At 45.0% G+C, this 24505-nt stretch overlaps 1 protein-coding gene across 1 annotated transcript; it reads right to left on the bottom strand.

The window, feature by feature from the left end:
- Positions 1 to 291: 291 nt before the first annotated feature.
- Positions 292 to 15425, bottom strand: hivep2b (HIVEP zinc finger 2b). The gene is made up of 7 exons (XM_014211507.2): positions 15207 to 15425; positions 6707 to 10844; positions 6275 to 6480; positions 5624 to 5799; positions 5297 to 5395; positions 4284 to 5155; positions 292 to 3881 (listed from the first exon to the last, which is right to left on the bottom strand). Exons 2-7 carry the CDS (start codon positions 10727 to 10729, stop codon positions 3360 to 3362), a joined length of 5898 nt encoding a protein of 1965 aa, XP_014066982.2. The 5' UTR covers positions 10730 to 10844; positions 15207 to 15425; the 3' UTR covers positions 292 to 3359.
- Between the last annotated feature and the right edge of the window lie 9080 nt (positions 15426 to 24505).

Raw genomic sequence — 24505 nt, 5'->3', positions numbered from 1 at the left:
CCTGTAGTGATGTGAATAACTAAACAAGCTCCAACATTAAGACAGAAATAGAAAAAGTACTGTCCTGTAGTGATGTGAATAACTAAACAAGCTCCAACATTAAGACAGAAATAGAAGAAGAAGAACTGTCCAGTAATGATGTGAATAACTAAACAAGGGAATTATCTGCCATGTGACGTGTGGTTGTCTCACCTAGGTACCTTAAGATGAATGCCCTAACTGTATGTTGCACCAATAAGAGCCTCTGCTAAATGACTAAAATGTCAATGTAATTAGCCACAGAGCCCCTGCTTCAATATCTGATGGGTAAAGGATCTGTGATTTAACACAGGCTTTAATAAACACCAGAAGCACAAGGCAGTTCAATAGATATGACATAGTGGAATAAAACACAGACGATACTCTGCAACAGAAAGTACTATACACTGAGTATACAAAACATTAAGAACACCTGCTCTTTCCATGACATAGACTGATCAGGTGAATCCAGGTGAAAGCTATGATCCCTTATTGATGTCACTTGTTAAGTCCACATCAATCAGTGTAGATGAAGGGGAGGAGACAGGTTAAAGAAGGATGTTTAAGCCTTGAGACAAGTGAGACATGGATTGTGGATGTGGGCCATTCAGAGGGAGAATAGGCAAGACAAAATATTTATGCGCCTTTGAACGGGGTATTGTAGTAAGTGCCAGGTGCACTGGTTTGTGTCAAGAACTGCAAAGCTGCTGGGTTTTTCACACTCAACAGTTTCCTGTGTGTATCGAGAATGGTCCACCACCCAAAGGACATCCAGCCAACTTGACACAACTGTGGGAAGCATTGGAGTCAATATGGGCCAGCATCCCTATGGAACACTTTTGACACCTTGTAGAGTCCATGCCCCAATGAATTGAGGCTGTTCTGAGGACAAAAGAGGGGGGGGCGTGCAACTCAAAAATCAGGAAGGTGTTCCTAATGTTTAGTATACTCAGTGTAATTCTGTTCAGTAGCAGGAGAGGGAGAGATGATACAAACTGATAATCTGCAGTCAAATGAAATCCAACAGAAAGTAATATCTATTGGTTGCAAGAATTTCCATTCCCCACCTGTATACACACATAACATAACCCTGTAGCTATATGCTACATACCTTACAGTAGGACCCCAGACAGCATGTACATTGAGTGGGTCCAGCGATAGCTACCCCAGACATTCTTGTGAGAGGTAAAGCTGATTATAACACCGTGCTTGTAATGTAAACATGTTGAGTTGTGTGTTTCAAATCAATCCACTAACTCCATGCCTCAACGGTGAACCTGTAAATGTCAAAATGTCAATTTGCTAACATTCCTGTTAACTTCCATATTGGAAATGCAGCCAATATTTTTTTACCTCTGAAAAGATAATCTTAGTCGTTTATCTCTGTATCTACAATTCACATAAAAAGTCATGTGAATTCAACACTGAAAAAAGAATTTCAAATTGGACGTAAAGGAAATTTGAATTTCAAGGTACGTCGTTACAGGTTGTTACAAACTACTCAACCCACCCATCTTCTTTACCAAAAACTTAAGTAAAATGCATTCACACTTGAAATGAAAGAGGAGTTAAACTTATGTGCCCTGTACGTGCACACAGATAATAATCACTTCAAAGTAGTGGAATGTTTGAAGTGACACTAGAATACATGATTGTTTTAATTTCTCCTTAATAACCATCTCAGTCAGTTATCAAAGATAGGATGAAAGTGCTTATTTCAATTCATAAAGGTTCAAAGGCCAGAATAACAAACAACGATTGATTAAAGCCATAAGTTATAATTCAATGACATGACTTCATAAGCATCTCATAAGCCTCTTATAAGCATCTCATAAGCATGGGTCAGTGGGACACACTGTTGCATAAGTGGAGATCATATACAGCATATAAATAGTAGACAAATATTTACCATCATCAATAAAAGCATACTTTTCTAATATACAAAGACATCTTACAGTATGCACTTCTCTATTTGTGCAATAGCAAAAACTCATGCGTTTGTTCAAAAAGCTAAAACCACAACATTGAGAATCTGCAACATAACAAATATTTCAAATAGATATATTTTACATAAAATGTAGCTATAAAAAACAGCAATTTAATTCCACAAAGTAAAAGCAATTTTTTTTGTGCAATTTTTGTTGTTGACAATAACACTGTCACGTCAGATAATTCTGATTCAAAGTTTCCTTAAACATGATATTCACTTTTTCCTTGCTTAATATGATTACTTAAAACATACGCAGAAAGCAAAGAAAAGGCACAGATCTTTGCTTTTCAATCAAAAGCACCAAACTGGACAAGAAGCAAGTCTACACTAAATTTGGTCAGATTCAGTTTTCAAATACTTTCATATTTTTAGATACTTTCCCCGTTATTTCCTTTCCAATTTCTCTCCAAGAATCAAATCCATAACTAATCACTCGATATGAATACAATTTAAACAACAAGCCTATTTTGAAAATAGTACACATATACATTTATATGAATAAATGTGTTAAGAGTGGGTTATGGGGTATAATAAATATAAATGATTCTGTTTGTGTGCAAGTGTATGCAAGCATAATTAACGTAGAAGCATTCTCTTTAAATCCCATATATTGCACCTGTGTCCACTACTTCAACCGTCCTCTTGCGTATCCTTTGCTGCGAGGAACTCCACTGACCTAAAAGTTCCAAAAAATTCATAGAGAATTCATAGAGAGTATAAAGTCTCTGTTTTTTTTAATGTATTTAAAGGTTTGTTTTCCTCTCAGATATAGATCATAGTATGGTGAGGGGAGGGGAGGGGAATGTTAAGACACATGACCTTTGCATTACTAACATGAAGAAACCTGAAGTAACTGAAAGTGAGAGAAGAATCCCCCAACACCCAACCAATGGGGTCTGTCTGTCTGTCTGTCTGTCTGTCTGTCTGTCTGTCTGTCTGTCTGTCTGTCTGTCTGTCTGTCTGTCTGTCTGTCTGTCTGTCTGTCTGTCTGTCTGTCTGTCTGTCTGTCTGTCTGTCTGGTGGAATGAGGTTGAGAGGGACTGTGAACATAGCCTGGTTCCATATCTATTTGTGCTGTCTTACCAACTCATATGTGACCAGAGAAGTTGGCGTGACCATAGCAGCTGTCAAGACAGCGCTAATTGATCTAGAACCATGCTAGCTGAGGACTGGATGTTGGATGGGGGGGGCTCAGCTGCTCCTGGAGGAAACTCCAAGGAGCGTCCCAAATAAGGAAAGGCCCAAATGGTACGCTATTCCTTATATAGTGCATTACTTGTGACGAGAGCCCTCTGGTCAACAGTAGTGCTTTATATAGGGAATAGGGTACTATTTGGGATGCAACCCCAGTCTATAGATGCTCTTCAGAGGTGATCCTGAGGGAGGCGATGGCCTTGGTGCAGGTCTGAAGAACCTCTTCCTGCTTAGGGTTCCTGACCGTGAGGACAGAGACAGGGGGGTTCTCCTCCTCAGAGTCCCAGGGTGTCTGGAGGGGGGACAGCCTCTCCCTCCCCATCCCGGTCTCCCTCTCCACCCCCCTCTCCATCTCCCTCTCCCTCTCCATCCCCCTCTCTCTCCCCTGCTGCTGGGCTCCTGAGTCCTCTGCACCAAGGGCTGCCAGACGAACAGATCCCTCCTTAGTGCTGTCCTGGTGGAGCTCAGTCTTTTGAGGGGATAGGGCTGACAGATGGGTCCGGTCAGAGCTGCAGGAGGGCAGGGAGCACAGTACCTGGATCCCTCCGATAGGCACCATGGGTAGGAGAGTCCCAGCCTGCTGCTGAGAGTGTAGGGGGAGGTGGCTGAAGAGGTTCTGACGGGGACAACTGGAGCAGGTGGACCCAGGCAGGCAGGGAGGCACGCTTCTCCTCTGATCCTAAACACAACAAGTTATAGCGACTATCAGAAGACACTTTTCTACAGTTTCTTTCTAAAAAACAAGTTTGAAATGACAATCAAGAAAAAATGCATGGACACCATTGGTGAAAAAAAGCCATTGTGATTAATAAAGGTTTTACATCAAGAACACTGAGTTGAAATGAAGTCAGTGCAGCTAGTTTTGATGGACAAGCATATACCAGTCAATCTAAACATACACCAGTCAATCTAAACATATACCAGTCAATCTAAACATATACCAGTCAATCTAAACATATACTAGTCAATCTAAACATATACTAGTCAATCTAAACATACACCAGTCAATCTAAACATACACCAGTCAATCTAAACATATACTAGTCAATGAAAACATACTGTAAACAACTATATTACATACCATATCCATTTCAATGGCTCCTCCCTGTTGGACCACTTCAGCCTTGGCTTGCTGCCTGGTTTTATCCCCAGAGTCTCTATGTTGTGAGCCCCCTCTACGTGGAGACACAGCCCTGAGCACCACCCTCTGTCTCCTCCCTGCCAGGTCCACTCCACCTGGGGACAGGGGCCTCTCCATACAGGCCGGGAAGAGGTGCTGGATGGGGGTGAGGTTGGGGGAGCTGGGCCTCAGCGGGGAGGTGTCCCATCGAGGTGAGGAACGTCCCCGAGAGGAGAGGTCTCTCCGGGGTGAGGGGTAGCAGAGGCGGGAGTTAGGCGGTTCCCTCAGAGGGGACTCCCAGCCGGGGGACAGGAGACAGGTGGGGTAGGGGTCGAAGAACAGACAGCCCTGGTCAGGAGACAGCATGGCCAGGCTACAGTCTTCCTTGTCCAGGCTGGAGGCCAAGACAGTTCTCCGGTCTGGCCCTGTCCTCCTGACCGTGGAAGGGGGACCGGGATGGGGGTGGACATCGATGCCCGGCAGGGTGGAAGTGGGATGGGGGTGGGGGTGGATATCGACGCTAGGCAGGGTGTAGGTTGAGAGGCAGCTGGGGAGGGGATGGAAGGTACTGAGGGGACAGCCATGGACATCTGACGACACACCCTGGATGACGGCGGTAGCTGTGACCGACAGAGAGGCTACGCCACAGGGCTGAGGGCTGGTGCTCCGGGAAAGGATCTTGGGAGTAGAGTCACAGTCGTAGTCATCATCATCATCGTCATCTTCGTCAATATCGTCGATCTCTTCATCCATGCCATCGGAGTCGTCTGCATCTGAGAACTGGTGTTTGGCTGTGCTCAAGACCCCGGTCTTCAAGTCTTGCTGGATGTCATCTGCATTGTTTGAAAGAACACAAATAAAGACAAAGGATACATCGCGTGTTTCTGTCATTATTTCTGTGGTACAGTTACCATGGGTTGCACAATCAGTTTTAAATATCTGAATAATTCCCTGGTCATTGGTCAATATCTTACCAGATTCCAGTGTCTCTGTATCATCCACTGTGACTGACACCCCAAGTTCAAGACACTTCTTCATGTGAGCCTTTGACTTCATATGCTTGGTCAGGTTTCCTGTAGGACAAACATGTCAAAGATTCATTTAGCTGATTATCTTATTATCATTATCATTCAATTGTACTTTTTTGTGGGGGAGGGGGAATACATATTACTGTTGTCATCAATTCAATCATCCTTCAATCTAGTTGATTTGATCAATCCCTTTTTAATTCAGCAGTCATCACAAAGCGCTTGTTCAGTTCTTGTCTCATTCATCTCAATGAAAGAAGAAGGGAAACCCACCTTTAGTTTTGAAAGCGAAGTTGCAGACCCTGCAGACGTAGGGTCTGACGTCAGTGTGGGTGCGTATGTGTTTCTTCAGCATGCTAGGTTTCTTACAGCGGATGCCACACTCCTCACAGATATACTTCCCCCGGCCTCGGCCTCTCACGTACACATAGTCCTCATTGGACTTAAACCTGAGGGAGGAAAACCATCCTTAATGTGATGTTCTATATCAGGGGGGTGTCAAACTCATTCCAATGAGGGCCGAGTGTATGCTGGTTTTTGTAATTTCCTTTCAATTTGATTAGTTAGGAACTCCCATCACCTGGTTGTCTAGGTCATAATTGGACACAATGACCTGAATTGATCAATCAAGTACAAAGGAGGAGTAAAAACCTGCAGACACTTGGCCCTCCATGGAATGACATGTGTTTTATATTATAAGTAGCTATAGACATGCAAGGTAAGTGAAAACAGCTATTCAATCTAGTTCCAGGGATCTCTTTTAAAGAGGTCTTCTGACTTCAATGGGACTACCAGGTTAAATAAAGTCAAAAATGATTTGTACCACCAGGCGTAACCCTTTTATAAAACATGTACACATTACAAACTAACATTCAAAGTAATATTTTATTGCTTATTGATTGATGTGATATTATCATAACGGACCCTCCTTCAAATATTTTGATCCGGGTTGGTGTTGGTGTTGGTGTTGGTGTTGGCGTTGGTGTTGGCGTTGGCGCTGCTGTTTGTTTCGAGGAGACCTCCCTCTCTTTCCAGTCCTCCTTCCCTGCTTTTACCCTGCAGCTGGCATCCTTCACTTTCCTTCCATAGGAGCTCCCTTCCAGCTCTTTGAGCTCTGGTTTGCTCTGTAGCTAAGTGAGACGGATAAATAAACATTAATATAAAGAATAAATAAAACAATTCTGTGAAACATTAAACATTCTGTGAACATGCAGTTTAAGTATAGAAGAAAAAGTCTAATATGGTTACAATTAGATGATGTATTTATAATGTAACTTGATTCCAGGATTGGAAACATTGAATATAGACGTTTATGGAATAATGAATAATGAAATAATGAACGATCAATGTTCTCACCAGCCCGAGCTGCTGTCTCCATAAGAGTGAGGAGGAGACCAGCTTCCCAGTCCCAGGTTGGTACATGGCAGCCATGGTGTATAGCCATGTGTTAGTCGTCTGTTTGGAGCGAAGCAGAGCCAAGGTGGCACTGGTGTTGAGGTTAGGAGGGTTGGGGTTATGGGAACTGATGCACCACGTAGCGTACACAGAGGACAGGGGAGAGCTGCTGTGAGTGCTGTTTGGCTTGGTGTAGTTCAGATAGCACCAACTCACAGCTGTCATTGTGCGGAGACTTGGAAATTGAGATATCCGTTTGGTGTTTTCCCCGTCAGAGATGAGGATGCCCTGACCTTTGACTAGCTGCACCAGCACCTCCATCTGTGCCTTGCTGTCCATGCCAGACTCATTGAAATCCTTTAGAGAAAGCAGAGCATGTGGATGTAGGCTTGCTTCTGTTGGGGAGTTATCCATAGGGAAATCAGGACTTTCTGACCCTTGTTGCTGAGGTGAGATGAAGCTTCCACTTGCTGGCTCGTTATGAGAATGAAGCGAGGATGACGGAGACAAAGAGGATTTTGAAGGAAAGCCTGACAGTGATGCTCCCTGGTTGGTGTCACTTTGAAACTCTGACTTTAAACTATGCTTGTTCTCTTCAGTCACATTATAATTACCTAACTCCACAGCACCCAACTCCTCCACTATCTCACCGTACATTTTCTCCTCTTTGACGCGTTTCTGCTGTTTGACTTCCATGAACAGGTCCAAGCTACTGGCCGGAGACAACATGCGCTTGTTGGACCCACCACTGGACCCACAGTTGGTGGTGGAGATCGTCCTGGAGGTCAGGGAGAGAGGGATGCCTGTCTTCAGCTTAGCTGGGGGCAGATCTAGAACTTGAACCTGGACTGGGCTGGTCAACAGTCCTCGAGGGTGTCCTAATAATAGATTAGATGTATCCAAATTTGTGGCTAAATTTGCGAAGTGAGAAGTGAGAAAAGAGGTTCTCGTGGAGTTAACGCTTTTGAATGGATCTTCTACAATTTGGGACACAGTGGTGTATGTGATGCTACCATAGGATGGCACGTGAGTCTGGATTCTAACAGGAACTAGGAGACCAGAGTGTGATGGCTGAGGGGCGAACATTGGCAGAGACTGAGAGTGCAGAGCGGTGGCTGAGAACGACAGGGCACTGCTGAGGTACTGAGGAAGAATATTTAGCGGAAGGACTGGATGTGCAAATTCAAGGTTAACATTCAAGGACTCCTGTCTTACCAAGTTACCCCGTCTGGGCTCTGAGTAGCTGGCGCTGAGTTCCGCATGTCTAACTTTGGCCGTTGGAGAGAGACTGCCGTAGTCAAACGATACGCTGCGGACCTCTGGGAGCTCTCTGCACTGGGTGTGGCACGGTGCCTGTTCTGAAGAGGTACGTCTCATTTCATGTTGTTGACGTTGGTTCAGGACAGAGAGGGAGTGGCCGCTTCCTGGCACCGCTAAGAACTCCAACGCTTTGCCAAACTCATCCTGTCTAGCCGCCGGGGAAGCTGGCTTCGGGATAACCTCTCTCTCTTTCTCCTCTCGGTCAAACGAGAAGCTGGAGCAGTAGGATAAATTGCTGTCTTGACTGGGGCTCCGGGAGAGGCTTGTACAAGCCGACTCAAAGCTAGACTCGCCAGAGGAGTGCTCCAAGTCAGCTAAGCGCAGTCTCTTCTTCTTTGGAGGGAGTTTCTCTGGGGGGAACTGAGACAGAGTTTCACTCCTCTGAGGCCATTGGAACTCCTCTATATGTCTATCAGGCTCCTTCACCTTCACCTGTTTCACCTCAGCTGCTTTCTCTTTCTCTGGACTGTCTGGTTCTACAGTCACCCTGATCTCTGGAACCGGTATGTTGGACTGACGGACTAGCTTAGGTGTCATTTGATACGACTTATCTAATAATCTACTGTCACTCAACTGATGTACAAAGATCTCAGTCCTTTTATGCATCTCTCTAGTTTCGGTTTGCTCCACCACATCCATTGAGGAAGCCTTATCCTGTCTCTGGTAGTTGTAAGAATCTGACTGTTCAGAGAGAGACCTGGTAAGGGAGTTAGTGTGTTGAATCACAGAGATGACGTTACCTACAGATCTTCTCTCTTCTCTCTCTCTCTTTTCCCACATTTCCCTTTCCAGTCTATCACATTGTGTTCTATCCTGTGTGTGCACGCTTTGGGCATGTCCTTTCACTGAGGATGTAGTGGTTAGAGCACCTTGAGAGGTTTGCTTTGAATCACAGTCCCTCATCTCTTCAGAGTGGTCATAGTCTGTGTGATACTGGCCTCCTACATCCTCCTCCTCCGCAACACAGTTTTCCTTCCGCCGTTTCCTCGTCGCATATTCCATCGCTTGCTTTTGTTGGATGGTGAAACTTTCCATCTCCACTCCAAGGTTGGAAATATCAGAGATGTTTCCGTAGTGGTCAGGAGGTCCATCGTGTGCAGAGTGTTCAAAGGCAGCCTGTCTCGTAAGTCTCCTAATGCCTCCAGGGGACGCCCTTTCATCAAAGGAGTGGCTGCCTCGCAGGCCTTGTGACATGTCCTGACATGCCACCGAGGACGTGGGCATCGAGTTGCTCCGGACCAGCTGTCCAGAATCAGAGAGCTCTAGTTGAGCCTCCTTAATGTCCTCCCTTGTAAATGAATGTGTGTTTATTCTGATCGATTCAACCATTGATTCCTTTTCTTGTGTGAATACGCGGGAAACACCTCGCTCCGAAGTCTTACAATTACTCATTAAGTCTGTCCTGCAAGTCACAACAGTTATGGACTGTTGTTTCGGGTTCGGCTTGTAACACTTTCCAAACATTATCTCTTGATAGGACTTGGTGTTTGTGTTGGGAGGACCACCTGTTTGGTGTTCAGCACTCTCAGAGCGTGAGAAGTAGCCTGAGTCTGTGCTGCCTTTGCTTCCCTGGCTAGGCAGGGAGAGAGATGTGTCAGTGTCACTGCTCCTTTTCTCTGAGAGCCGTAGTGCCAGCCTCTGCTTGATGGCGCTAGATTGGATTGCACGGCTGACCTGAGAAACAGCTGGAGCTTGAGCAGCATTGATCTCCAAGAGCCTGGGTGAACCATCCTCAGATAATGTTGATGCTAATGTAACTCCCTGTTTCTGGGCAATGAGATTCAGTACTTTAACAGCAGTGGTGCTATCTGGTTCCTCCACTGAAACAGTGTCCAAGAGCGATGAATCGTCTTCGTCCGTGTCCGAGCTCTGCTCAGCATCAGAGTAGAACTCTACTTCTCCTTCTAAAGATCCCTGGTCCTCCATGTTGGCATTGTAAGAACCCAGTTCTGAAAATGGCACTGTACCAGCTTTGACCGAGTGAGCATGAGATTTTCTGTGTTTGTATAAATTGCTGTTGGTTTTGAAGGAGAAACCACAGGGCACGCATGGGTAGGGTCTCTCCCCAGTATGTGAGCGAATATGCTTCTTAAGTACGCTGGGTTTGGCACATGCCCTCCCACAATAATCACAAACATACTTTCCAGGTCTCTGCTGCTGCTTCTGCTCCATCTTACTACACACCTCCTTGGATAGTTCCTCTATTCCTGACTGGGAACAGTGTTGGAGAGACACGGGTAAACTGGCGGAGCTCCTCTGAGGAGAGGGCCCTTCACAGCTGACAAGTGGCAGTGCAGAAAGCAAGTGATCTGCTGTTTTCTGTCTAGCAAAGGGAACTGTCTGTCTCTCCTGTGGTGGATATGAGGTTAATACGTTGTAATGAGGATGACTGCAGGGTTGATCCTGTAATTGGCGTAGTGATTTCCCTTCTAATTGTCTTAGTTTCCCTGAGTCAGACATATCTGTTGAACAACATGTGGTTCTACTCTGGTCCTTCTCAGGTTCTGGGCATAGATGCCACCCCTCCCCTTCCGAATCAGCCGAGGGGGGTATTTTAGTTTGGGCAGTCGTAGGTTCTGGTGCTGCTGACTTTCTCTGGGGAACTGTCTTATCCAGAGCCTCTTTAGAGCGTTTCACCTCTGCAGTAGTTTCTAGTGACTCCATGATGATTCCAATGTCACCTTCCTCTTCAGGGTTGATTTCCAACAGACGATAAAGTCTGTTATGTTACTGTAGTAGTAATATTAGCAGACGTAAACTGGTTGCAGCAAAGGGTCATCTGAAAGAAAACAGAAACAGAATAATAATTTTTTGTGAAATTACATACTTCACAATATTACATTACATACTTACATTACATGACATACTTCACAGTATTACATTAAGGACACACATGCATTGTCCCTACCAAATACATAATACACGACTAATCAATAGATGCAAAAATAGCACAACTACTTACTTACAAAAATACTGTACTTTACGTGCAACCCACTTCCTGTTTCTTCCAACAAGAAACATAAAACAGATCATATAAACACTTTGTTAATAATTTTTTTTGGGACCTTATAACCTCACAGGCAAAATCCTTTTCCAAAATAGTTCCTCCTTCAACTAAACTTGGTGCATAATGACCAGTGATCATGGCAGGAAATAAAATAATAACCATGCTCTTTACTAGATTCTCCCAAATACCTGTACCTCATCTAACCCCTGGCCAGTGCACTACAATGACATTGTGTATGTTTACCTGGATGCTAAACTCATCAAACACACTGGATATATGTATTGTTTATTATCTCATCCTATACCTCAGCTCCATATCATGGGATTACCTGTGTCTCTGCTCCATTACACTATGTCTGCACCCCAAATGGCACCTTATCCCCTATATAGTGCACTACCTATAGGGCTCTGGTCAAAAGTAGTGCACTATAAAGGGAATAGGGTGCCATTTGGGATTTACACTATAGCTCCATAGCAGGGTATGTAATCTTGTCCTAAACCTCAGCTCTACACCTCGGGGCAGGGTATGTAATCTTGTTCTACACTGTGGACCAGGGTATGTAATCTTGTTCTGTACTATGGACCAGGGTATGTAATCTTGTTCTACATCGTGGACCAGGGTATGTAATCTTGTCCTATACCTCAGCTCTACACCTTGGGGCAGGGTATGTAATCTTGTTCTATACCTCAGCTCTATACCGTGGACCAGGGTATGTAATCTTTCTTGTTCTATACCTCAGCTCTACATCATGGACCAGGGTATGTAATCTTGTCCTATACTGTGGACCAGGGTATGTAATCTTGTCCTATACCTCAGCTCTACATCGTGGACCAGGGTATGTAATCTTGTCCTATACCGTGGACCAGGGTATGTAATCTTGTCCTATACCTCAGCTCTACATCGTGGGGCTTCATGGTATGCTGGGTCTCAGAGGGAACATCATTCTCATCTTCTCAGTATCAAAGGCTGTGTGCTCTTTAACGAGGTTATGTAAGATTATCTGGTTCAAACCCTCTGAGCTACTCTTAATTAGGACAGCCTATGAGATACGTTCTCTCTTTCTGTTCCACCCTACTGCTCTCTCTTTCTGTTCCACCCTACTGCTCTCTCTTTCTGTTCCACCCTACTGCTCTCTCTTTCTGTTCCACCCTACTGCTCTCTCTTTCTGTTCCACCCTACTGCTCTCTCTTTCTGTTCCACCCTACTGCTCTCTCTTTCTGTTCCATCCTACTGCTCTCTCTTTCTGTTCCACCCTACTGCTCTCTCTTTCTGTTCCACCCTACTGCTCTCTCTTTCTGTTCCATCCTACTGCTCTCTCTTTCTGTTCCACCCTACTGCTCTCTCTTTTTGTTCCACCCTACTGCTCTCTCTTTTTGTTCCACCCTACTGCTCTCTCTTTCTGTTCCATCCTACTGCTCTCTCTTTCTGTTCCACCCTACTGCTCTCTCTTTTTGTTCCACCCTACTGCTCTCTCTTTCTGTTCCACCCTACTGCTCTCTCTTTCTGTTCCACCCTACTGCTCTCTCTTTCTGTTCCACCCTACTGCTCTTTCTTTCTGTTCCATCCTACTGCTCTCTCTTTCTGTTCCACCCTACTGCTCTCTCTTTCTGTTCCACCCTACTGCTCTCTCTTTCTGTTCCACCCTACTGCTCTCTCTTTCTGTTCCACCCTACTGCTCTCTCTTTCTGTTCCACCCTACTGCTCTCTCTTTTTGTTCCACCCTTCTGCTCTCTCTTTTTGTTCCACCCTACTGCTCTCTCTTTTTGTTCCACCCTACTGCTCTCTCTTTCTGTTCCACCCTACTGCTCTCTCTTTCTGTTCCACCCTACTGCTCTCTCTTTCTGTTCCACCCTACTGCTCTCTCTTTTTGTTCCACCCTACTGCTCTCTCTTTCTGTTCCACCCTACTGCTCTCTCTTTCTGTTCCACCCTACTGCTCTCTCTTTCTCTATTTGTTGCAACCAAGGATTTCTCTCTTTGTTAGTGTTACATCCTACTGTTCCTTCTCTCTTTGTTACAAACACACACACACACAGACACACACACACACACACACACACACACACACACACACACACACACACACACACACACACACACACACACACACACACACACACACACACACACACACTTTGTCAAACAGACCGGAGAGATGATACAAATCCAAGGTGACTCTTGAGATGCAGAGATAAAATACATTAAATCATAGAGGCTATGCTTCTACTGCAAGAATGTCCAACTAATATTTAAATGGGAAGTACTTTGTCCTCCCACTTGACACAGGGCTAAACACTACAGCTATCTGGTAGGGTTTGTATTCCTCTCCTAGACAGACAGACCAAAGAGGAGAATACAGTATATACTGTATACTGTAAAAGGTGACTTCTTGATACATTCTACAAGGGCAGAGGTGACAACATTGTAAGCCTTGAGCGGGAGGGGACAGGGGATCTCTCTCTCTCCTCAAGGTCATTCTGACCTCATAGCTGGGTATGTTTCCATCCTAAAGCAATAAGAGGAGGGAACTACGAGTGCAGGGTGTCAGGGAGATAAGCCTACCTCACTGAAACAATGCATACCTCTCTTCTGAACTACACTACAGATATAGAGAGGGAAGGACACAGCCTGTACTGTATGTAGGCTACACTTCCGAACCTCTGCTAAGTCATATTTACAAGTTCCCTGAGCAGATATAGACTACACTTCCCAACCTCTGCTAAGTCATATTTACTAGTTCTCTCAGCAGAGATAGACTACACTTCCCAACCTCTGATAAGTCATATTTACTAGTTCCTTCAGCAGAGATAGACTACACTTCCCAACCTCTGCTAAGTCATATTTACTAGTTCCTTCAGCAGAGATAGACTACACTTCCCAACCTCTGCTAAGTCATATTTACTAGTTCCTTCAGCAGAGATAGCAGAGGTTGGGAAGTGTAGTTTAAGTCATATTTACAAGTTCCTTCAGCAGAGATAGACTACACTTCCCAACCTCTGCTAAGTCATATTTACTAGTTCTCTCAGCAGAGATAGACTACACTTCCCAACCTCTGCTAAGTCATATTTACTAGTTCCTTCAGCAGAGATAGACTACACTTCCCAACAGACCTCTCTTTTAGGAAACTATCAATTTCTTGTGTAGGTAAAGCCAATGGTCGTGTCACGCATTACACTAGTATATATCATTCATGGTATATCAAAACAGTTCACAAGAATATGGCAAGTGAGTACTACTATAGGAGGCAGTTGGGTGGTAAGTCAGTGTGTTTTGAAATGATTGTGGGTTGGCAGTTGGGTGGTAAGTCAGTGTGTTTTGAAATGATTGTGGGTTGGCAGTTGGGTGGTAAGTCAGGGTGTTTTGAAATGATTGTGGGTTGGCAGTTGGGTGGTAAGTCAGTGTGTTTTGAAATGATTGTGGGTTGGCAGTTGGGTGGTAAGTCAGTGTGTTTTGAAATTATTGTGGGTTGGCAGTTGGGTGGTAAGTCAGTATGTTTTGAAATGATTGTGGGTTGGCAGTTGGGTGGTAAGTCAGTGTGTTTTGAAATGATTGTGGGTTGGCAGTTGGGTGGTAAGTCAGTGTGTTTTGAAATGATTGTGGGTTGGCAGTTGGGTGGTAAGTCAGTGTGTTTTTGAATGATTGTGGGTTGCTATTGGCGTGTGAATGTGCTGCTTGCATGTGTGTGATTGAGCATGCACTTGTGCTTGAGTGGATGAGAGGAGGGGGGTGACTATTAGAAGGTTTCTTTATATTCAAGATACCGTATGCTTATACATTTACATGCTCATAAGACGTAGTACAGCAACACTTCTGAGGCATGATGCATGGATACAATGGGAAGCATACTGTACATAGGTTATGGAAAACGCCATTACAATGCCACTGCATCACGTTCAGCTATACAGAGTAGTCTAACACTAGCCCCTCATCCATACATTTTATAAGGAAAACACATAGAGTCAGGGACACTGAGGCAGAAAGCCCATGGCATGACAGCATGCACAGAACACAACATGCAGAATTAACACCGATGTAAGATGAGAGACTGTTTTCTATCCTACTGTTTTTCAAATAGTCTCTCCACAAGTAGCAGACAGACGGACATGCAGATGTCGAATATAATCCTCAGACAAACCTGACATTAGTATACTCTCTTCTTGTCCCACATTGCCAGTCACATGTCACATTCCTCATATTGCAAATTACAGCTGTCCATTCTCCACATCCCTGGGCTATAGTAATAACATAAGCAATTATGATCAGATTTAGCGAGGGTAAAATCTTATCAATCAGACGTTGCAGCCACCGATGCTGCCTGACTGAGCGTGCATTAGGAGAACTATTGATGTGAGCTAGTCACCAGAGAAAATACCCAAGCGTGACGCGGGACCCAGGCACAGAAATAGCAAGGGGCCCAGTGAGGGATTACACAACAGCCCACGGTTTAGGACACTTTCTCCAACACAGCAGACAGATACACAGTCTCAGTGTGGGGGGAAAACACTGTTGTCAATACTCTGCTTTTACCAATGGTTGGCACACAACAGACAGCCACATCTCAGCTAGAGGTTCGAAACACAGCAGACAACTTAAACTTTAGAATAGTAGAATAGAATAGAATATTCAGGGCCTCCCGAGTGGCGCGGTGGTCTTAGGCACTGCGGTGCTTGAGGCATCACTACAGACCCGGGTTCGATCCCAGGCTGTCACAACCAGCCGTGACCGGGAGTTCAATAGGGCGGGGAGAGGTTGGCCAGGTGGGCTTTACTTGGCTCATTGTGTTCTAGTGACTCCTTGTGGTGGGCTGGGCACCTGCAGGCTGACTTCAGTAGTCAGTTGAACAGTGTTTCCTCTGACACATTGGTGTGGCTGGCTTCTGGGTTAACTAGGGCGGGTGGTTTGGTGGGTCATGCTTTGAAGGATGCATGACTTGACCTTTGCCTCTCCCGAGCCTGTTGGGGAGTTGCAGTGATGAAACAAGATCGTAATTGAAATTGGGAGAAAAATGGGGTAAAATACAAAAGTAATAGCATATTCAACTACACAGTGTGGGTAGACTGGGTTCTCTATACATCAAAATGGCTTTTAGCAGGTCTGGGATCCCTGATTATACTAGAGTCTGATAACCTGGGATGACCCACATACACTGAGGGACCCGGATGAAACCCAGGTTTGCTATTTGGGGATTTAAACTCTCTCAGTGGGCCAAAACACAGCAGACACTTACTTTGAACACCTCTTGTAGATGGGCAACATGTCACTATGATCATTGACAACTACGAAGACATTCTTCTTCACCATGTAAAGAGGAACAAATCATGAGGTGTTTAAATGTGATGTAATCACTATAGCCTACACTACTCCACAGTCTAGTTAGCTTCTAAGACATGCTGTAACGGCTGTTGAACGGAGTAGACCAAGGCGCAGTGTGGTTAGTGCTCATCTTTGTAATTTAATGGAAAAAGAGAACACTTTACAAAATAAACAAAAGACAACAGCCAAACAGTTCTGTCAGGTAACAAATGACTAAACAGAAAAATAACCACCCACAAAACCCAAAGGAAAACAGGCTGTCTAAGTATGGCTCCCAATCAGCAACAACGACATACAGCTGTCCCTGATTGAGAGCAATACCCGGCCGAAACAAAGAAATACCAAACATAGAAAAAAAGGACATAGAATGCCCACCCCAACTCACGCCCTGACCAACCAAAATAGAGACATAAAAGGATCTCTAAGGTCAGGGCGTGACAGTACCCCCCCCAAAGGTGCGGACTCCGGCCGCAAAACCTAAACCTATAGGGGAGGGTCCGGGTGGGCATCTACCCGTGGTGGCGGCTCAGGAGAAGGACGCAGACCCCGTTCCACCGCTGGCTCACCCCACTTTAATGGCTCCCCTAGAGCGTGGTCTCTTGCCGCCGACCACGGACTGGGGAACCTCGCAGCGGGCCCCGGACTGGAGGGCAACTGTGGCTGCGCCCGGCTGGCGGGCGACTCTGGCTGCGCCCGGCTGGCGGGCGACTCTGGGCTGAGGAGTGTCTCGGCTGGCTCCGGACTGTGGGCCGTCTCGGCAGGCTCCGGACTGTGGGCCGTCTCCGGACTGTGGGCCGTCTCTGCAGGCTCCGGACTGTGGGCCGTCTCTGCAGGCTCTGGACTGTGGGCCATCTCTAGACGGGGCACTGTTGCCGGAAGCTCTGGACGGGGCACTGTCGCCGGAAGCTCTGGACGGGAACTGTCACCGGAAGCTCTGGATGGGGAACTGTCACCGGAAGCTCTGGATGGGGAACTGTCACCGGAAGCTCTGGATGGGGAACTGTCCCCGGAAGCTCTGGATGGGGAACTGTCGCCGGAAGCTCTGGACGGGGAACTGTCGCCGGAAGCTCTGGACGGGGAACTGTCGTCGGAAGCTCTGGACGGGGACTTTCCGTAGGCCTGGCTCTGGGTGCAGGCACAGGACTCACCAGGCTGGGGAGACTTGCAGGAGGCCTGGTTCTGGGAGCAGGCACAGGACTCACCAGACTGGGGAGACATGCAGGAGGCCTGGCTCTGGGCGCAGGCACAGGACTCACCAGGCTGGGGAGACATGCAGGAGGCCTGGCTCTGGGAGCAGGCACAGGACTCACCAGGCTGGGGAGACATGCAGGAGGCCTGGCTCTGGGCGCAGGCACAGGACTCACCAGGCTGGGGAGACTTGCAGGAGGCCTTGTTCTGGGAGCAGGCACAGGACTCACCAGACTGGGGAGACATGCAGGAGGCCTGGCTCTGGGCGCAGGCACAGGACTCACCAGGCTGGGGAGACATGCAGGAGGCCTGGCTCTGGGAGCAGGCACAGGACTCACCAGGCTGGGGAGACATGCAGGAGGCCTGGCTCTGGGAGCAGGCACAGGATAGACCGGGTCCTGGAGACGCACTGCAGGTCTGGAACGCACGGGTCTGGAACAACCCGTCCTGGCTCGATGCCCACTCTAGCATGGCACTTGCGGGGGGCTGGCCTATAGCGCACCGGGCTATGAGCGCGCACTGGAGACACCGTGCGCTTCACAGAATAACACGGTGCCTTACCAGTACCACGCTGCTTCCGGTAAGCACGGGGAGCTGGCTCAGGTCCCCAACCTGACTCTGCCACACTACCGTGTGCCCCCCCAATTTTTTGGGGGGGCTGCCTCTCGGGCTTCCTTGCCAGCCGTGTTCCCTCATACCATTGGTCCTTTTCTCCTGCTGCCTCCACTCTTCTGAGTGCCTCTACCAGTTCCCATGGGAGGCGATCCCTTCCGACCAGGATCTCTTCCCAAGTGTAGGATCCCTTGCCGTCCAGGATGTCCTCCCATGTCCAGTCCTCCTCTTCACGCTGCTTGGTCCGCTTGGGTGGGTGGTTCTGTAATGGCTGTTGAATGGAGTAGACCAAGGCGCAGTGTGGTTAGTGCTCATCTTTGTAATTTAATGAAAAAAGAGAACACTTTACAAAATAAAGAAAAGACAACAGCCAAACAGTTCTGTCAGGTAACAAATGACTAAACAGAAAAATAACCACCCACAAAACCCAAAGGAAAACAGGCTGCCTAAGTATGGCTCCCAATCAGCAACAACGATATACAGCTGTCCCTGATTGAGAGCCATACCCGGCCGAAACAAAGAAATCCCAAACATAGAAAAAAGGACATAGAATGCCCACCCCAACTCACGCCCTGACCAACCAAAATAGAGACATAAAAGGATCTCTAAGGTCAGGGCGTGACACATGCTCTCTCTCTCTCTCTTCCTGACCTGGGTTTCCAAAAGCATCGTAGCACTAAGAGCATCTTTCGTCCATTTAGTTTCAATGGAATTGATATGATCTCATCGCTACGACACTTTGGGAACCCCAGCCCAGGTGGTTAAACTGTATGAATTCAGAAGTGGACCAATGATGTGGTGAACATTTCCCAAAGCAAATTTGTTGGCTAAAATTAGGACACCAACCTCAGGAGAGCAAACTATCTTATTATATAAACGTGCAGCGGGCAGCTTGTAAGGTGACGCCAAATAAACTTTTCTATCCTTGGATGGACAATAAAGCTCTGTTCTGTTCCCTTCTGTTCTGTTCTGCTCTGCTCTGTTCCCTTCTGCTCTGTTCTGTTCTGCTCTGTTCTGATCTGTTCCCTTCTGTCCTGCTCCCATCTGTTCTGCTCCCTTCTGTTCTGCTCTGCTCTGTTCTGTTCTGCTCTGTTCCGTTCTGTTCTGCTCTGTTCCGTTCTGTTCTGTTCTACTCTGTTCCGTTCCCTTCTGTTCTGCTCTGCTCTATTCTGTTCCGTTTTGTTCTGCTCTGTTCTATTCTGTTCCCTTCTGTTCCGTTCCCTTCTGTTCTGCTCTGTTCCCTTCTGTTCTGTTCCGTTCTGCTCTTTTCTGCTCCGTTCTACTCTGTTCCCTTCTGCTCTGTTCTGTTTTGCTCTGTTCCATTCTATTCAGTCTGAGCTGGCTGTGTACTATTCAGCCTATGTACTACTCCAGTCATGTCTACACCCCCAAGAATATCCCAATCAACTCTCTGGTGTCAATGACAGCCGTAATTATGAAGCATGAATTGTTTATGAACATATTCACATAATTACGATTATTTATTTTGTCTTTTAAAGAAGTGGTATGTTCTAATTTAAAATAAATGTGATCTATTTGTACTACAGTATTCACATCACCAAAGTATTGCTCATCAAAATCATCACGTGTTACTTAATTGTATGGATGCAATGTGCACCTCTGTGATTTGTGTGAATCTTTGCGCTTTTAATACAATACAATTATCACAACTATAAATACCTGACCTGCCTTAACCCTCCTCTTCAGTTTCAGTAGGTGCTATTGGGTGAGAACAACTGGATGCTGCTATGAATAGGAGTCCTTGGTAGGGGGTTTGCACCAGCTATGTACTGCAGTTAAGGACATTTTAGGAGAGGCTTATTTGTAATATAAAACCTACACAGTGCAACAAATGTTTGCTTACTCAGTTTATGTAACAGCTATATGAAAATAAAACACATTGACTTATTTATATACATTGTAATAAACTTTAAAGCTAGAATCATTAGTTGTAACAATAACAAAGAGGGCCACCCTGCCTCTGTTTTGGTAAAAAGCTGAATGGACCTGGAGAAATGTAAACACTGTCAAATTCATAGACAGAGCTATGGATGCTGGGCGTTACCATCAATTATATCAAAATTATAGTCTTAACCATGTTTTGAGGCCATACAGTGTTTGTTTAAATTTTTTACTAACATTGGAGTAAAACAAGCTTATATTTTGGGTTCAGACATGGTATGACAGTTGAACTAAGCTTATATTCTTTCAAAATCATAGAAATGTCATTATATTTATTACTCCAAAAATGGATATAGAAATCTAGCTTTAATATTCTGTCCAGATATTAGGCCTGCAGTGTTTGTGTTTCACTTCCTCTTAACACAGTCACAAAACCACTTCCTCTTAACATAGTCACTTCCTCTTAACGGTAGTCACCTCCTCTTAACATTGTCACTTCCTCTTAACATCACCACTTCCTCTTAACATAGTCACTTCCTCTAAACAGTCACTTTCTCTTATCGGTAGTCACTTCCTCCTAACATAGTCACTTCCTCTTAACATTGCAACATCCTCTTAACATAGTCACTTCCTCCTAACAAAGTCACTTCCACTTAACATCGCCACATCCTCTTAACATAGTCACTTCCTCTTAACGGTAGTCACTTCCTCTTAACGGTAGTCACTTCCTCTTAACATAGTCACTTCCTCTTAACATAGTCACATCCTCCTAACATAGTCACTTCCTCTTAACATAGTCACTTTCTCTTAATGGTAGTCACTTCCTCCTAGCATAGTCACTTCCTCTTAACGGTAGTCACTTCCTCCTAACATAGTCACTTCCTCTTAACATTGCCACATCCTCTTAACAGAGTCACTTCCTCCTAACATAGTCACTTCCGCTTAACATCGCCACATCCTCTTAACATAGTCACTTCCTCTTAACATAGTCACTTCCTCTTAGCATCGCCACATCCTCTTAACATAGTCACTTCCTCTTAACATAGTCACATCCTCCTAACATAGTCACTTCCTCTTAACGGTAGTCACTTCCTCCTAACATAGTCACTTCCGCTTAACATTGCCACAACCTCTTAACATAGTCACTTCATCTTAACGGTAGTCACTTCCTCTTAACATCACCACTTCCTCTTAACATAGTCACTTCTTCTTACATAGTCACTTCTTCTTAACATCACCACAGCCTCTTAACATAGTCACTTCCTCTTAACATAGTCACTACCTCTTAACATAGTCACTTCCTCTTAACATAGTCACGGCCTCTTAACATAGTCACTTCCTCTTAACATAGTCACTTCCTCTTAACATCACCACCTCATATTAACATCACAACTTCCTCTTAACATAGTCACTTCCTCTTAACATAGTCACTTCCTCTTAACGGTAGTCACTTCCTCTTAACATAGTCACTTCCTCTTAACATCGCCACTTCCTCTTAACATCACCACTTCCTCTTAACATAGTTCTTCCTCTTAACATAGTCACTTTCTCTTAACGGTAGTCACTTCCTCCTAGCATAGTCACTTCCTCTTAACGGTAGTCACTTCCTCCTAACATAGTCACTTCCGCTTAACATTGCCACAACCTCTTAACATAGTCACTTCATCTTAACGGTAGTCACTTCCTCTTAACATAGTCACTTCCTCTTAACATAGTCACTTCCTCTTAACATAGTCACATCCTCCTAACATAGTCACTTCCTCTTAACATAGTCACTTCCTCTTAACATCGCCACATCCTCTTAACATAGTCACTTCCTCCTAACATAGTCACTTCTGCTTAACATCGCCACATCTTCTTAACATAGTCACTTCCTCTTAACATAGTCACTTCCTCTTAACATAGTCACTTCCTCTTAGCATCGCCACATCCTCTTAACATAGTCACTTCCTCTTAAGAACCCTACTCCCTCTTACAATAGACACTTCCTCATAACATAGTCAAATCCTCTTAACAGTAGTCACTTCCTCCTAAAATAGTCACTTCCTCTTAACGGTAGTCACTTCCTCCTAACATAGTCACTTCCTCTTAACATAGTCACTTCCTCATAACATAGTCAAATCCTCTTAACAGTAGTCACTTCCTCCTAAAATAGTCACTTCCTCTTAACGGTAGTCACTTCCTCTTAACATCGCCACATCCTCTTAGCATCGCCACATCCTCTTAACATAGTCACTTCCTCTTAACATTGCCACATCCTCTTAACATAGTCACTTCCTCCTAACATAGTCACTTCTGCTTAACATCGCCACATCCTCTTAACATAGTCACTTCCTCTTAACATAGTCACATCCTCTTAACATAGTCACTTTCTCTTAACATAGTCACTTCCTCTTAACATAGTCACTTTCTCTTAACGGTAGTCACTTCCTCCTAGCATAGTCACTTCCTCTTAACGGTAGTCACTTCCTCCTAGCATAGTCACCTCCTCTTAACGGTAGTCACTTCCTCCTAACATAGTCACTTCCTCTTAACATAGTCACTTCCTCCTAACATAGTCACTTCCTCTTAACATAGTCACTTCCTCCTAACATAGTCACTTCCTCCTAACATAGCCACATCCTCTTAACATAGCCACATCCTCTTAACATAGTCACTTCCGCTTAACATCACCACATCCTCTTAACATAGTCACTTCCTCTTAGCATCGCCACTTCCTCTTAACATCGCCACATCCTCTAAACATAGTCACTTCCTCCTAACATAGTCACTTCCGCTTAACATCGCCACATCCTCTTAACATTGTCACTTCCTCTTAACATAGTCACTTCCTCTTAGCATCGCCACATCCTCTTAACATAGTCATTTCCTCTTAACATAGTCACTTCCTCTTAACATCACCACCTCCTCTTAACATAGTCACTTCCTCTTAACATAGTCACTTCCTCTTAACAGTAGTCACTTCCTCCTAAAATAGTCACTTCCTCTTAACGGTAGTCACTTCCTCTTAACATCGCCACTTTCTCTTAACAGTAGTCACTTCCTCCTCAAATAGTCACTTCCTCTTAACGGTAGTCACTTCCTCTTATCATCGGCACATCCTCTTAACATAGTCACTTCCTCTTAACATAGTCACTTCCTCTTTACATTGCCACAAAACCACTAACATGTTACCTAAATGTAATGAATCAAAATGCCACATAGCAAGAAGAAAAAGCACTGATAGATATGGGACTTCTTTAATAAGTCTATTACTATTACAGATGTGGATAATAACAATAATAATATAAAAACACTACTACTAATAACAGTAATAATAACAATAATAAACATAGTAATAATAACAGTAATAATAATAACAATAATACATATAGTAACAATACTAGTAATAATAATAATAACAATAATACATATAGTAACAATACTAGTAATAATAATAATAACAACAATAATACATATAGTAATAATAATAGTAGTAATAATAATAACGATAATAAATATAGTAATAATTATAGTAATAATACTTTAATAATAATAATAATAATGCAGGCTAAATATATGCACTCCATTGCAGCTGAGATTCAGTATGCTGCCTGTCTGTATTCACTATCTGGAGGACTGGCACTAAAATGGCTGATACTCAGTGTGCAGTGAAGGTCAAGTCGTCAGTCTATAAATATAAGGCTCTGTCCCAAATTACACCCTGCTCCCTATATAGTGCACTACCTTTGACCAGGGCCCATAGTAGGAAAATAGTGTGCCATTTGAGATGTAACCATGTTCTGTCCCCCTGGATGTTCCACACACACTGCTTGGCATTCCCAGTATCTGAGCCGTGCTCTGCGCACGCGCACACACACACACACACACACACACACACACACACACACACACACACACACACACACACACACACACACACACACACACACACACACACACACACATCCACACACACACGCTCACACACACACACTCTCACACACCTCACACACCCACACACTCACACACCACACCCTCACACCCCCGCACACAGACCACTCCCACATGTTCACAAACCCACACACTCACACACCACACGCTCACACACCCACCCCCTCACATCCACACCCACACGTTCACACACCCACCCCCTCACATCCACACCCACCCCCTCACATCCACACCCACCCACACTCTCTCACACAGCTCTGCTGACTGGATCAAATCCTAAACAAATGTACATGTGATTGAATACCACAACATGCTGTACAGCAACACCCTGTAGCAGTGAGGCTCTTGTGATATTATTACTAGAACAGATGGGAATGAGAGAGAAAGCGAGAGAGAGATAGAGAGGAGGGAGAGGGGGAGGGAGAGAGAGACAGAGAGAAGGGGGAATTCTCATTTATGAATGAAACGATCCCTCTGTGTTGTAGT

Source organism: Salmo salar, chromosome ssa09 (genome assembly GCF_905237065.1).
Source record: "Salmo salar chromosome ssa09, Ssal_v3.1, whole genome shotgun sequence".
Lineage (NCBI taxonomy): Eukaryota > Metazoa > Chordata > Actinopteri > Salmoniformes > Salmonidae > Salmo > Salmo salar.
The sequence above is the reverse complement of the archived record's forward strand: the minus strand, read 5'-3'. Positions and strand labels throughout refer to the sequence as shown.